The sequence below is a fragment of the Oncorhynchus mykiss genome, chromosome 12 (assembly GCF_057628025.1).
Source record: "Oncorhynchus mykiss isolate SJ-2025 chromosome 12, ASM5762802v1, whole genome shotgun sequence".
In the NCBI taxonomy this organism is placed as follows: domain Eukaryota; kingdom Metazoa; phylum Chordata; class Actinopteri; order Salmoniformes; family Salmonidae; genus Oncorhynchus; species Oncorhynchus mykiss.
Genome location: NC_143033.1, coordinates 39,006,907 through 39,020,814, shown reverse-complemented (window position 1 = coordinate 39,020,814; position 13,908 = coordinate 39,006,907). Strand labels below are relative to the sequence as shown.

At 40.9% G+C, this 13,908-nt stretch overlaps 1 protein-coding gene across 1 annotated transcript; it reads left to right on the top strand.

Moving 5' to 3' along the window:
- Positions 1-5,292: 5,292 nt before the first annotated feature.
- On the top strand, positions 5,293-13,243 carry ets2 (ETS proto-oncogene 2, transcription factor). Its single transcript, XM_021623696.3, has 10 exons — positions 5,293-5,625; positions 6,453-6,522; positions 7,964-8,084; positions 8,771-8,890; positions 9,234-9,434; positions 9,657-9,731; positions 9,923-10,126; positions 10,334-10,603; positions 10,772-10,890; positions 11,059-13,243. Exons 2-10 carry the CDS (start codon positions 6,460-6,462, stop codon positions 11,272-11,274), a joined length of 1,389 nt encoding a protein of 462 aa, XP_021479371.1. The 5' UTR covers positions 5,293-5,625; positions 6,453-6,459; the 3' UTR covers positions 11,275-13,243.
- The last annotated feature ends 665 nt before the right edge of the window (positions 13,244-13,908 follow it).

Here is a 13,908-nt window from a genome sequence, read left to right as displayed (position 1 = left end):
ATGAGGGCCAAGAGGGGCAGGGCCGAGAGACCCACACAGTTACTACTCCTAGGGGCACATACAGGTAGTGGGGTTAGTGTGTGTGTATGGGGTGCAGTGTGAGTTGGTTACAGGAATAAGCCTAGGTGTCTGTAGCCTGGTCATAGATTTGTGCTCTTGCCAACTCCATTGATGTCATTGTCAATCCAAACATTTGGCATCACCATGAGTGACAAGGAGTTGGCATGATGGCACAAACAGACTGGTACAGGCTAAGATCTGCAGCAGCGAGGACTGTGTGTGAGAATGTGTGTGTGTATATGTGTGTGTGTGCGTGTGTGCGTGAGGGAGGGAGAGTGTGGAAGAACATGTTGTGGCGAGAACAGAACAGTGGAAGATATTTCTCCTACTATCTGTGTTGCCATACCTTCTTACCCCTCAGGGGAAATATTTTAGACAAGGTAAATAATATCTACTCCTCCTCAGTCACATCAATGATTTACCTGACTAACCTAGTGTTGGGCCTGTAACCGAAATGTTGCTGGTTTGAATCCCAGAGCCGACAAGGTAAAACATCTGCTGATGTGCTCTTGAGCAAGGCACTTAACTCTAATTGCTCCTGTAAGTTGCTCTGGATAAGAGAATCTGCTAAATTACTAAAATGTAAATCACAGTCAGGAAGGGAAAGAATAAGATATGACTGTCTTATCGTAGTTGGAGACTGAGTCAACTGTTTCTCAAAAATATGTCTACACATTTCATTTCCAATGGAATGAGCCTTGCCTAAAAAGTAATGTGTGTGTGTGTGGGTGGGTGTGTGTGTGTGTGTGTGTGTGTGTGTGTGTGTGTGTGTGTGTGTGTGTGCGTGCGTGCGTGCGTGCGTGTATATGTGTGCATGTTTGGGGAAGCCTGCTTGTTGTAGTACAGTCCTGTACCACATCCGTGTGTGTATTTCTCTGTGTCGTCTCCCCTCATCCATTCCTCACCTGTTCCAGGGTCTGTTGCCATTGCTGAGGCTGCCTCCTACCAGTGTCTGTAGGGAGGGCAAAGCAGAGCGCATCAGCTGCTATCTACTCAGCCCTCTCTGGCCCCTAGCATGGTCTGGCACGGGCATCACCTCAACACCCACAGCCACTCCTCCAGCCTCTGCCTCTCCACCTAAACCAGCGCACAGAGACCACCACCACCACCTCACAACCCGGCCCAACGCAGCCAGGCCACTGGGGAAATAACAACAGAAGACAACATCGTCAATACAGCAATAATAACAATAGGCCTCTACAGAGACGGACAGAGAAGAAGTCAATAAAGGACAAGGTAATGTTCAGAAGGCACAACATGTAAGAAAACACAGTGAAACGGGAGGTATAATACTATCGGAACTTGCTTGTTTAATGAACACAACCCAGCTTCAACAAAAACCTTCAATACAGCACAGCATCAACAGAGTTGAGTTCAGGTGGATGACAATATACACATTGAAGATACTAGTAGTCCCTATGTAATGAATAGAGGTGATATGATTAATTGCTAGACCTACTTGACAGAGAGACAAAAAATATCATATCTAGACAATTCATTTCTATCTGAACTTTCAACAATGTTGTTCTCTACTGAACACAGCCCAAGCACACACACACACACTTAAGTGTTAATGTCCAAGAAGCCGGTGGTTGGACAAAATATTGGCACAGGTGTTGTTCGTGCCAATATATCCTCTTAACACTGGCTTTGAGGGCATTATAAATTGTATACAATGGGTTACCAACATACTCAAATAATGATTGACATATTTTAATTTAAAACTTTATTTTGATGAATTTATTCATACTATTTCATCCTTCCACAAGACATAGTCCGGACACAAATCTAGGGTTGCTACCCAAGCCGGCTGGTCATTTGTTCTATCGATTCGGTTGCTAGAGACGCAACCCAGTCGTTCAGTTTTTCTGTTCTGTATCTATGGACGCGACCCAGTCGTTCGTTCTAAATGTTCCATTGCCATACTGGCTGGCAATGTTGTTATCCCTTGATTGCTAGCTAGCCAACTACAGCTAACTTACAGTCACGTCTCACAGTGCAGCCAGAATAACAACAGTAGCAGCATTTGCATTTGTTTAAGCTGTTTTCTAGTGAAATGTATTTTGACACATCCATAACAATGAGCTAATGAGGTGGGATTTTGCCTGGCATAGAAAATGTGCTCAATCGTCAGGACACTGTTGTTCAGTGGAGCTAGCCAACAACACAGCTAACACAATCACTTCAAACTGAAGCTGGAAAGACTGAAAACTAGCTGCACTTCGTTTTGTTTGACCTTTTTTACCTTTTGAATTTTGAAACAATGTTGCAAATGTCAGAGAGACAGACAGCAAGGTTTACACAAAGCTCCGCTGTTGAAAACTATATGTTAGTCTAACAGAAATGTGAGATCATTTCTAGATGATTTTTATAGTGGAGATCAAGTTTATAAATTGCCTGGCTGGGTTAATGAGACAGTGGATTGCACAGTCAGATGGAACAGAGTAAATAGGCATTTTAACGTCATAGATTTAGCCAGCGGTAACTTGTGGAATAGACACTGGCTGGAATGCAGTTTTAACAAATCAGCATTCAGGATTAGACTCACCTTTTGTATAATTTACAATGACAGACAGTTGAGCGACTACACCTATGTAACCAAACCAGGTTATCCCAATCATTTGGTGTGTGTGTTATTGTGTAAATGTATGGACAAGGAAGGAGGTATATATAATATAAAGCAACTTCTAACACTGTTTACCGTGTTTACCACCTTAAATATGTGTCATTACCCATCTATCTAGCTATTTGTAACTAGCTAAACATAGCTAATTAACAATAGCTAACCCAGCTAGCTAGCTAGCTGATCGTTTTGTGAACAGAACTCGTGAACATCGCATTCAGATTAGCTTTTTATTTAAAACAAAATATAGATTTGTTACAAACTGACAACGTAGATATCTATCTAGCTATCCATCTATACGGATTTCTGATGATCCACTGATCTCATCCATGATGTCTAGACGGCTGTTTCGCAAGCTAAATACAAAAAACATTAACAAATCGTTAGGAATGAGAGTAGAGCTACTAAATTCGGACGTCACACACACATGTACATATATGGCACTGCATTGGTAGCCATATTGGATTTTCTATCCAGTGATGTCACTGGAACCAGGACTACGTTATACTTCAGCTGCTTGTTAGCTTGTTTGCTAGCTTGTTAGCACCCACATGAGGGTGTGGCTAGCGTGGCTACGTGAGTGCCATTTGTATAGCGTGAACGGCCAGTGAAACAGCTTCCTAGTAAACGAGTCATTGAGGGGCACGGGCTGCCAATTGCAGTGGCGTGTATTCATGGATGCCAAGGGAAGCCAGGCAGTTTACATACACTTACGTTGGAGTCATTAAAACTTGTTTTTCAACCACTCCACAAATTTCTTGTTAACAAACTATAGTTTTGGCAAGTCGGTTAGGACATCTACTTTGTGCATGACACAAGTAATTTTCCCAACAATTGTTTACAGACAGATTATTTCACTTATAATTCACTGTATCACAATTCCAGTGGGTCAGATGTTTACATACACTAAGTTGACTGTGCCTTTAAACAGCTTGGAAAATTCCAGAAAATGATGTCATGGCATTAGAAGCTTCTGATAGGCTAATTGACATAATTTGAGTCAATTGGAGGTGTACCTGTAGATGTATTTCAAGGCCTACCTTCAAACTCAGTGCTTCTTTGCTTGACATCATGGGAAAATCCAAAGAAATCAGCCAAGACCTCAGAAAAAAATTGTTGACCTCCACAAGTCTGGTTCATCTTTGGGATGATTTCCCCAACAACTGAAGGTACCACGTTCATCTGTACAAACAATAGTACGGAAGTATAAACACCATGGGACCATTCAGCCGTCATACCGCTCAGGAAGGAGATGCATTCTGTCTCCTAGGGATGAACGTACTTTGGTGAGAAAAGTGTAATCAATCCCAGAACAACAGCAAAGGACCTTGTGAAGATGCTGGAGGTAACAGGTACATAAGTACCTATATCCACAGTAAAACGAGTCCTATATCAACACAACCTGAAAGGGCTCTCAGCAAGGTAGAAGCCACTGCTCCAAAAACCGCCATAAAAAACACCAGACTACGGTTTGCAACTGCACATGGGGACAAAGATCGCACTTTTTGGAGAAATGTCCTCTTCTCTGATGAAACAAAAATAAAACTATTTGGCCATAATGACCATCGTTATGTTTGGAGGAAAAAGGGGGAGGCTTGCAAGCCGAAAGAACACTATCCCAACCGTGAAGCAAATGGCTTAAGGACAACAAAGTCAAGGTATTGGAGTGGCCATCACAAAGCCCTGACCTCAATCCTATGGAAAATGTGTGGGCAGAACAGAAAAAGCATGTGCGAGCAAGGAGGCCTACAAACCTGACTGAGTTCCACCAGTTCTGTCAGGAGGAATGGGCCAAAATTCACCCAACTTATTGTGGGAAGCTTGTGGAAGGCTATCTGAAACGTTTGACCCAAGTTAAACAATTTAAAGGCAATGCTACCAAATACTAATTGAGTGTATGTAAACTTCTGACCCACTGGGAATGTGATGAAAGAAATAAAAGCTGAAATAAATCATTCTCTACTATTATTCTGACATTTCAAATTCTTAAAAGAAAGTGCTGATCCTAACTGACCTAAGACAGGGAATTTTTACTAGGATTAAATGTCAGGAATTGTGAAAAACAGAGTTTGAATGTATTTGGCTAAGGTGTAGGTAAACTTCCGACTTCTACTTGCACACACACACACACACACACACACACACACAGAAATCAGAACCATGGACCGCCACATATCTAGCTTATGTTGACTAAATTGTTTTTTGATGTCTTTTAGTTGTCACTGTATTAGACTAAGCATAGGTGATTTGGTGGTCTTCAAGTGTTGAAAGTTGACATGGTTCTGGAATAGTGGATGCAGCTCGTGTTTTCTTTGGGGTTTGCAGTAACTCTCTGGTTTTATAAATCAATAGTTGTTTATTAGTCCAACACTGCCCTTAACATTAACTTGATTGACCATGTTAGGTCATCTAACTGTTTGTTACATGTAATTTGCTCTGTGGACTCTCCGGTTTTGTGATGAAACAAAGGTATGGTTGAATGTATTCTGCCACTGTGTCTTCTTATTGTTTTGGCCTTAGGCCCATATATCACGGTGGTAAGGCATATGAAACATTTTATAGCAAACAACGCAATTATCACAACACAATTTGTTATAAGTATTTCCCCTCCTGGCTTGGCTTGAGAGATTTTATCCACGCACTGCTACTGGCCATTTGTTTACTGCTCGCTCCTCCCACTGAATGTGCAACACAGCGCGCTATGAGCAACAGCAAAAAGAGCTGCACTTCCTCGTTGACTGGATACACTCGCCACACACACACACACACGAACAAACAAGACTGCATTGTTTTGATTGCATTTTACACTGGTCACTGTATCTGGAAAGTAGGCTACAAAAGGCTTGTGAACATACAATATTGAATAGGATAATTTTTCCATATCGAAAAGGATTGTAATTTACACTGTTGCTGTGTTAAGAAGCCGCCGATCAATTCAACAGGTAAGTAGGTTGTTCCCTTATTTGTTTATCTTCCCTCATTCTTTGATATATTCCCAGACAATCTGTCAATGTGGCATTTGACTCAATACCGCTTTCGTTAATAGTTTGTTTTTGTTCTGCATAATATTTTCGAAAACATTTTTGGGGGTGGAATTCGCAAAGATACATCCATTCCATGGTTTATGTTATGGTAATTATTAATTTAACACTGATATTAATCTTTACGAATGATTGAAACACTCAATGGAAACACTATTGAATTTGCGGCCGCTAATCTAATATGAGGAACCACGGTGCACTATGACGAGGGGCCGAGTCATTTCGGAGAAACATTACATTTTTGACCGATGAGACAATTATGCGCTTTTTCTGTCTCAGCAATTTGTGATGTCATGGAAATTATGGTGTGTGTGAAATTGTAGATATTATTATTTTTTTTACATGTGTAAGTAATTCCCCAAGCTAGCCATATCAATATGTTCAGGTTGCTTTGAATAAGTGTGTCAATGTCCATTAGACTATTGAATTCAATGTGCAGGCTTTATGTATATTATGTATTGTCATTTAATAGTCTAGCAATTCAGGCTAAATTAAGCCATTATGTGCTCGGTATATAATAAGACATTGTAATATAATATGTAGTTGTTGCAGTTGTTACTATTTAGGAGAACAGTTCATCTATAGGCTGCATAGAATTAAATATCATTGTAGTAAAATGTACTACAAACATCAGAGAAAGATATGATACTAATTTCCATCCAGTGTGATGTCATTACTTATGTGTATTAGTGTTACTCATAAAGTTTTTCTGTTGAATTGACCTATAGATTCCTGATGTGTGACCTCAGCATGGACCAAGTGGCCCCCCTGTCGACTAGCTACCGCTCCAGCCTCAAGGTGAGACTTCACAAGGCTGTGCCACTAATACAGTAGATGAGTAGGACAATTGCATACATTGTAATGCTGGAGATGGTTGTGTGTAGTACATATAGGACTACTGTATCACAACTGATAATGCAAGGCTGGATCAAAAGCCTGCACACCAAATTGCTCTCAAGGACTGGAGTTGGACCACCCTTTACTCGAGGCTACTTAGTTAAGAATGCACATTTCCAAAGATCAAATGTCAGCAGAGATTTATTTTCAAATCCTGCATGTGTTGCAGCACAGTCGGGGCTGCTATTCTCCTTCTCCATAAGAGAAGAGAAGAGATGAAAGGAAAGATGATAAAGCCAAACATATTAATCGTGAGGATAATTGGGGAGCTGATGGACGAGAGTCTCTGTCTTTTCCACCTTCTCTACTGCCACAAAAGTAATTAGTCCCCTTGGCAACTAGGAAGAAAAAAGGCTCTCGGGACCTTGAGGGCCCTGTTTGTGCCAGCCTACCTTTTCTAAGGACGAATAGATGAATCATTAAACACTTTATGGATCAAAGGAGATGTTGTTTGTTTCTCCACCTCGAGTGTGGGGAGTTAGCCCTCAATTTTTTTAAATAAAAAAATCATAAGTGCCTTACAGTATTAGACTTACAGGCGCACCTATGCCACTTTAGTGTACATCACTACTATCAATGTCCTAGTGATTTGTTAAGGTTTCATGTGCGGCTTGGTAGTATAACGTCATTAGAAGTCTCATCTGCATCTGTAAAGGGCTAATGCTGAGATGGGTACAGTGTAGATTCAAACAGTGAGCTCGTCTCAAAAGGGCTCCATCTTAGCTAATCAAATTGTGAAGAAGAGTCTGGTTTCCCTAACCTGATTTGAAGAGGGGATGAGAGAGAGGGAAAAGAGAGAGAAGAGAGGCTGATGGAGGGGGAGGAGTGGGTGGAGTTTGTTTTCTTCTCACAAAGCAGCCGCCCACGCTGTTTGTGTGAACCCTCAGAGCTGAACTGCTCAGAGCTGAACGGATGCCAGCTGCCTCAAGGGAAGATTCTAGGTCTGCTACGCTACGGAACAGGAACACCATATATGGTCGTCCAGCCTGGCTGGGAGAATATGAAAAGCCTGATGTGTTTGACTAATGATGACAGAATGGTTCTGCTGAAAGGGAGTGCCCACATAAAGCATTTTTTCTCTCTTTGCTTTTGCCTGCCCTGTTATCTTATAAGACTCTGTTTGAAGAAGTTAATTAAGTTTTTCCTAAATGATTCACAGTATCTATGGGTGATCAGCTGTTGGTCATCAGGACACGGCTATACTTGTCTCACCTAATTTATCCAATTATATAGACATACAGTAGTATGGGGCTTTCTCAAATTATCAGGCCAAAGAAAACAATTTGTGTCTTTTTTTATTAACTAACAGTGTGTTGTTTTCCTATGTGTTTGTCCTCTACAGCGGCAGGCAGCCTTTGACCTGTTTGAAGATCCCATGTCTCTGTTCTCTGGATACTTCCTCCCCTCAGACGATGACCAGTCTCTTCAGGAGGTGCCCTCTGGCCTCAACTGTTTCTCACACGGTATGCCACCACCACACCCTACGAACGAGTGTCGCATCACTAGAGAGAGCCCTCTACTTTACACCAGTCACTTTAATAACACCTATACCAACTAATCACCCTAGCTCAAAGTCAGACCAAACTCTTCACAACTCTATTAGTCAGTTATTCGCCAGACATTATGTCACAAAGTTAACAATGTAGATCAACTGATTGCTGGCATACAAATGATTTTTAATTAATGATTAACAGAAAAACAAGTGTTGATTTGTGGTTACATAGTTTTTGATTAACAATTATCCAGAACCCAAACATTGTAAGTGAAACTCCCATCCAGGTCCATGGCAGTTAGCCATTTTAGTCTACCTGAACACTATTTAAATATATTTATGGTTTAACATTTATTTTGGGGCTTTTGGCAGACACTCTTATCCAGAGCAACTCAGTTAGTACATTGATCTTAAGATAGCTATGTAGAACAACCACATATCACAGTCATAGTAAATATATTTTTCCTCAATAAAGTAGCAAAGTCAAGTGTGAGTGTTAGTTCACAAAAGTTTTTTTAAATTATTATTTATTATTTTGGGGGGGTTGGGTTGAGGAGGGGTGCAGGTGCTGTGGAAACATTAAACTATGTTATGACACAAGAAAGGTCTAGAATGGTTGATTCATAGAGTAAGCAAACATTTGTTTTTTCTCTCCAGACATGGGCCCCTGCTCTGTTCCCCTGTTGACCCCTTGCAGTAAGGCAGTGATGAGTCAGGCCCTGAAGGACAGTTTCAGTGGCTTCTCCAAGGTCCAACGTTGCTATGGCATCTCCAACAGTGAGTCACCTTCTACACCTGCTCATTCTATCACTTATCGTCCTCCCTTTTTCTTAATTTCCATTCTTCTTTTTTTTTATTACAAGGATGATATTAAGTTAACTTTGTGCTTGTTTCCTTGCTGTATTTCCTGCTAATTTTCTACCCAATTTGGATTGGAGGTCAAAGACATTTTCGGCTCATTTTCGAGTTTTCTTTAATCATTAAAAAGTAAGCCTAGTTAAGTCAAATCAAGATGAAGACTGGTGTATTTTGGTGAGGTGTCCATGGAATTGTGCTTGAAATTTTTAGTAATTTGAAATTATATTAAGCCTTATATCTTTTTACTTTCTATCTTTCACAGACCCTCGTAAGTGGACTAAGCAGCATGTGATGCAGTGGCTGCACTGGGCGGCCAGTGAGTTCAGCCTGGCCAACGTCCATTTCTTTAAGTTTGACATGAACGGCCAGGAGCTGTATGACCTGGGTAAGGAGAGCTTCCTGGACCTGGCTCCAGACTTTGTGGGCGACATTCTGTGGGAGCACCTGGACCAGATGATGAAAGGTAACAATGGCGTTGGAACGTTTTAGTCAGATGATGTTTGTGTGGAAGGCAGATGGCGGAAAGAGTAGGTTTCTGACACCTATCAAAATGTTATATTAGGGTGGAAATGTTTTTTTTTGTCCTGTGGAATTACTGTACCCTTTGGCTTAAAGATACATGCTAAAATCAAATAACAGTATTTCTGATGGTTCCTGACTTTTGTCCTCCATTGTTTTCTTCCAGAGTGTCAAGAGAAAGAAGAATCCATAAGCCTCAGCAGTGTTGTGCCCTCCGTAACTAACTGGATGAGCTCTAGCGGTGAGTGTCCATTAGAAAAACAAACTAACCACCAGAGGCTTCAAATCTAATTAAACATCAGATAGACAAAACAGTTTGGCTTCAGCTTCATTTGAACAACAGAAGCCTTAAGCTGTCCAGAGATGTCTCTGAGGTAGATGTGATGAGATGAACTAAGTGGGCGTTTGTTTGTTCTTCTCTTCTTTCTGCAGGCTTTAGTCTGGAGGAGACCCAGTGTGCCCTGCAGGTGCCTGACAACAACGACAGTCTGCTTAGAGAGCTGTTTGAGACCTCAGACAAGACCGCCCTGCTGACTCCAGATCAGGAGTTCTCCATGTTCTCCAAGCCCCAGCTGAGCACGGTCAACGTCAGCTACGTTAGGAGCAACCCAGGCACAGGGCAGCTCTCCAAAGCCTGTGAGTAGGCAAACCCACTGTTGACTAGAAACTATTAATCAATGTTAATTAGTGTTCATTTTCGATCAAAGTCACATTAGAGAAAAAAACTAAAAAAACAAGGCAACACGTAAGCGATTCCTAAAAGGTGTTTGGTTTCAGTGATAGTTCCTAAACCTAATCCAGTTTCAGGTGAACTAAACATTCTTATTTTTTGTTTATCCACAGTCTTGTCCCAGGACCAGAGTTTGTGTTCGTTGGAGAGTGTGGATAGCATCGAGGGGCCAGAGTCCATGCTGCACTCCTGGGGCAGCCAATCCTCCCTGGCGGACAACCAGAGGGTGCCGTCCCACGACAGCTTTGAGGACGAGTACAACAGCAGCCCACTGAGTCTGGAGAAGCAGGGCCTGTCCTTCAAGGACTACGTCCAGGAGAGGAACGAGCCTGTGGAATTGGGAAAGCCTGTCATAGCTGCTGCAGTGCTGGCTGGCTTTACTGGTGAGTTCATGAACCCGGTGACACAATCAAACACATTTCATCTTGTATGGAATACTATCCATCTTTCTGTCAACCCCAGTTCAAAACAGTGCACTGCAGTTGAGTATAAGAAAACGATGCCTTTTGATCGCCTTCTGACTCCTCTGCCTCTTTTTTTGCTCTCAACAGGAAGTGGTCCTATCCAGCTGTGGCAGTTCCTGCTGGAGCTCCTGACTGATAAGAGTTGTCAGGCCATCATCAGCTGGACCGGAGACGGCTGGGAGTTCAAACTCACCGACCCAGATGAGGTGAGTGTCAATTGTCCTCATACAATATGTGTATATCAGGTTGTGGAGGATATGGCCAAAAGGGTTTACAGGACCAGAAAAGTATTCAACACGAGCTATCAGAGGACATCAATATGAAGTAAATGGTTCTGTTTTCCATTGGTGTTTATCATTCTCTCTCTCCCCCAGGTGGCTAGACGCTGGGGACGCAGGAAGAACAAACCCAAGATGAATTACGAGAAGCTGAGCCGTGGCCTGCGATACTATTATGACAAGAACATAATCCACAAGACATCGGGCAAACGCTACGTCTACCGCTTCGTCTGCGACCTGCAGAACCTTCTGGGCTACTCGGCCGAAGAGCTCCACATTATGCTGGGGGTCCAGCCTGACACTGAGGATTGAACCAATTGCCGTTTTATCGAAAGGGAAGGGGTTGGAGATGGAGTCAATGGGGCTTCACTACCCCAACCTAGCAAAAGTTGCTGATGGTACAGGCCACCTGAAGGTCATTTCTGGTCATTAAACAGGTGGCACTGAGTGATGTGCACTGACAGTCGCTACACTGGTGGACAGGCAGCGAACATCTCTAATTTGGAGCAGCCGCTCCTGTCTTGGCTCTTGTGCCATCAATGTGCATTGTTGTGCAAGCTTTTGGTTGAGAGGGGTGCCAGTATTTAAATCAAGCGTTCCCTCTAGGTGAAAGTGTTGTTCTGCAAATTGTAATGGATCAGATCACCATCTGCAAAGTGGAAAGCTGTCGATTGCACAGATGATAATTGCGATCAATGTAACATAGCAGATTTTTTAATTCAAGCCTGATACTCAGCAAGTGTGGTGTTTACAGAGTCTGAATAGTGGACATTTTTACATACTGTGAATGATCTTGGGGTTACCAAGTGAGAATGCTTTTGAGGTGGCGGCTCCAGCACCATAAGGTTAGGCACCACACCCTCATGGCGTAGTTTTCACAATCAACTTTTACCAGTTGAATGTAGACACATGTAATCCTTTTTTGTATTACAAGTATTCCGAAATATTTGATTAAATTATACAAACGAGGCAATATCTCATATATCTCATATTTCCATATCGCGCAAATCCATTTTTCTGGACACTGGATAAAGTCAGTTTAAATATTTTGGTTTCCTTTTGTTAAGACACTCCAGAACCGGACTTGTCCAGAGCAGGTTGTAGATAAATGCTTTTAAAAAATCTTTCTATCTGTAAAATACTGAAGACATCCATTTGGTGCATTTTCCTGATTTATTTTTTATCGAAAATACAAAATTGACAACATATCAACAATTCCCTCTGGGCAAGTCTGGAGAATATATCTAAGGATAACCAAACAAAATTTGGTAAATGCAGATGCTTCTGAAGCTGGTGTGTGGGAAGAGTCTGACTTGCCCAGAGGGAAAATGGCAGCTAAAGACAAGTACACTGAATTTAGACTACCAAATGCAAATGCCTATTTAGACAAAATCACTATCTCTTCAGAGTAAGTTACTAACTAAATATAGTCCAGTTTGTAACATTCTCTATGAAATGTGATTTTAAATCATGTTTCATTTAATGTAGTGAGCTTTGAAATGATTGCTGTATGTCCATTTTAAAGTGGTTGAAATTCATTAAAATGTTGATGAGAAACTAAAGAAAATACACATTTTCATCAAGATTTTTACATTTTATGTTTACTTTTTGAAAATATTAATGGACCAAAATAGCAACAAATCTCAAAATTGATAGGTAGATGAAAAATGGTGCCTGGAGTTTTGATGGAGAATGTATTTTTTTCTTGATTTTATGGAATAGCTAAGATTGCCTTTACTGTTGTGCTTCGTAATGCATTGTCCTGCTGACCAGCTTGCAGCTCAACTGGAATACCAGTCATTGTGGTTACTGTATTTTAACTCTATCGAAAAGGTCCCATAGTCCCATAGGGTGGCGCACAATTGGCCCAGCGTCATCTGGGTTTGGCCGGGGTAGGCCGTCATTGTAAATTAGAATTTGTTCTTAACTGACTTGCCTAGTTAAATAAAGGTTAAATAAATATTCTATGAATATGCATATAAGGTTGAATGTAATGTTGTAGCAGCTATCGTAATTATGTTTTGTTGTATGTCTATCAAGGGATCTGTTTGTGCCTCGATTATTGTTTATTTCTTTTTCTGTGGCCAAAGCGACATGTACACTGCCTTCAAAGTATTCACACCCCTTGACTTTTTCCACATTTTGTTGTTATAGCCTGAATTTAAAATGGATAACATTGAGTTTTCTTTGTCACTGGCCTACACCCAATACCCCATATTGTCAAAGTGGAATGATGTTTTTTCAAAACATTTACAAATGAATAAAAATGTCAAATCTGAAATGTCTTGAGTCAATAAGTATTCAACCCCTTTCTTATTACAAGTCTAAATAAGTTTAGGATTAAAAATGTTCTTACCAAGTCACATAATAAGTTGCATGGACTTACTCTGTGTGCAATAATAATGTTTAACACAGTTTTTTAATGAATACCTCTACCTATTTGTAGATTGGTAAAAAAGCAGAGCATGGTGAAGTTATTAATTACATATTGAATGGTGTATCAATACACCCATCACTACAAAGATACAGGCATCCTTCCTAACTCAGTTGCCAGAGTAGAAGGAAACTGCTTAGGAATTTCACAATGAGGCCAATGGTGACTTTAAAACAGTTACAGAGTTTAATGGCTGTGATCGGAGAAAACTGAGGATGGATCAACAACATTGTAGTTACTCCACAATACTAACGTAATTGACAGAGTGAAAAGAAGAAAGCCTGTACAGAATACAAATATTCAAATATAAAGAAACAAAATGGAGCTAAGCACAGGCAAAATCCTAGAGGAAAAACTGGTTTAGTCTACTTTCACCACACACTGGGGTGTGAATACTTTCTGAAGGCACTCTATATGGTTTATTCTAAACTATATTTGTATTTTGTTTTTATATTTAACAACATTAGACTACTGTACTTGTAATACAATTCATATTCACTGTATATTCACTG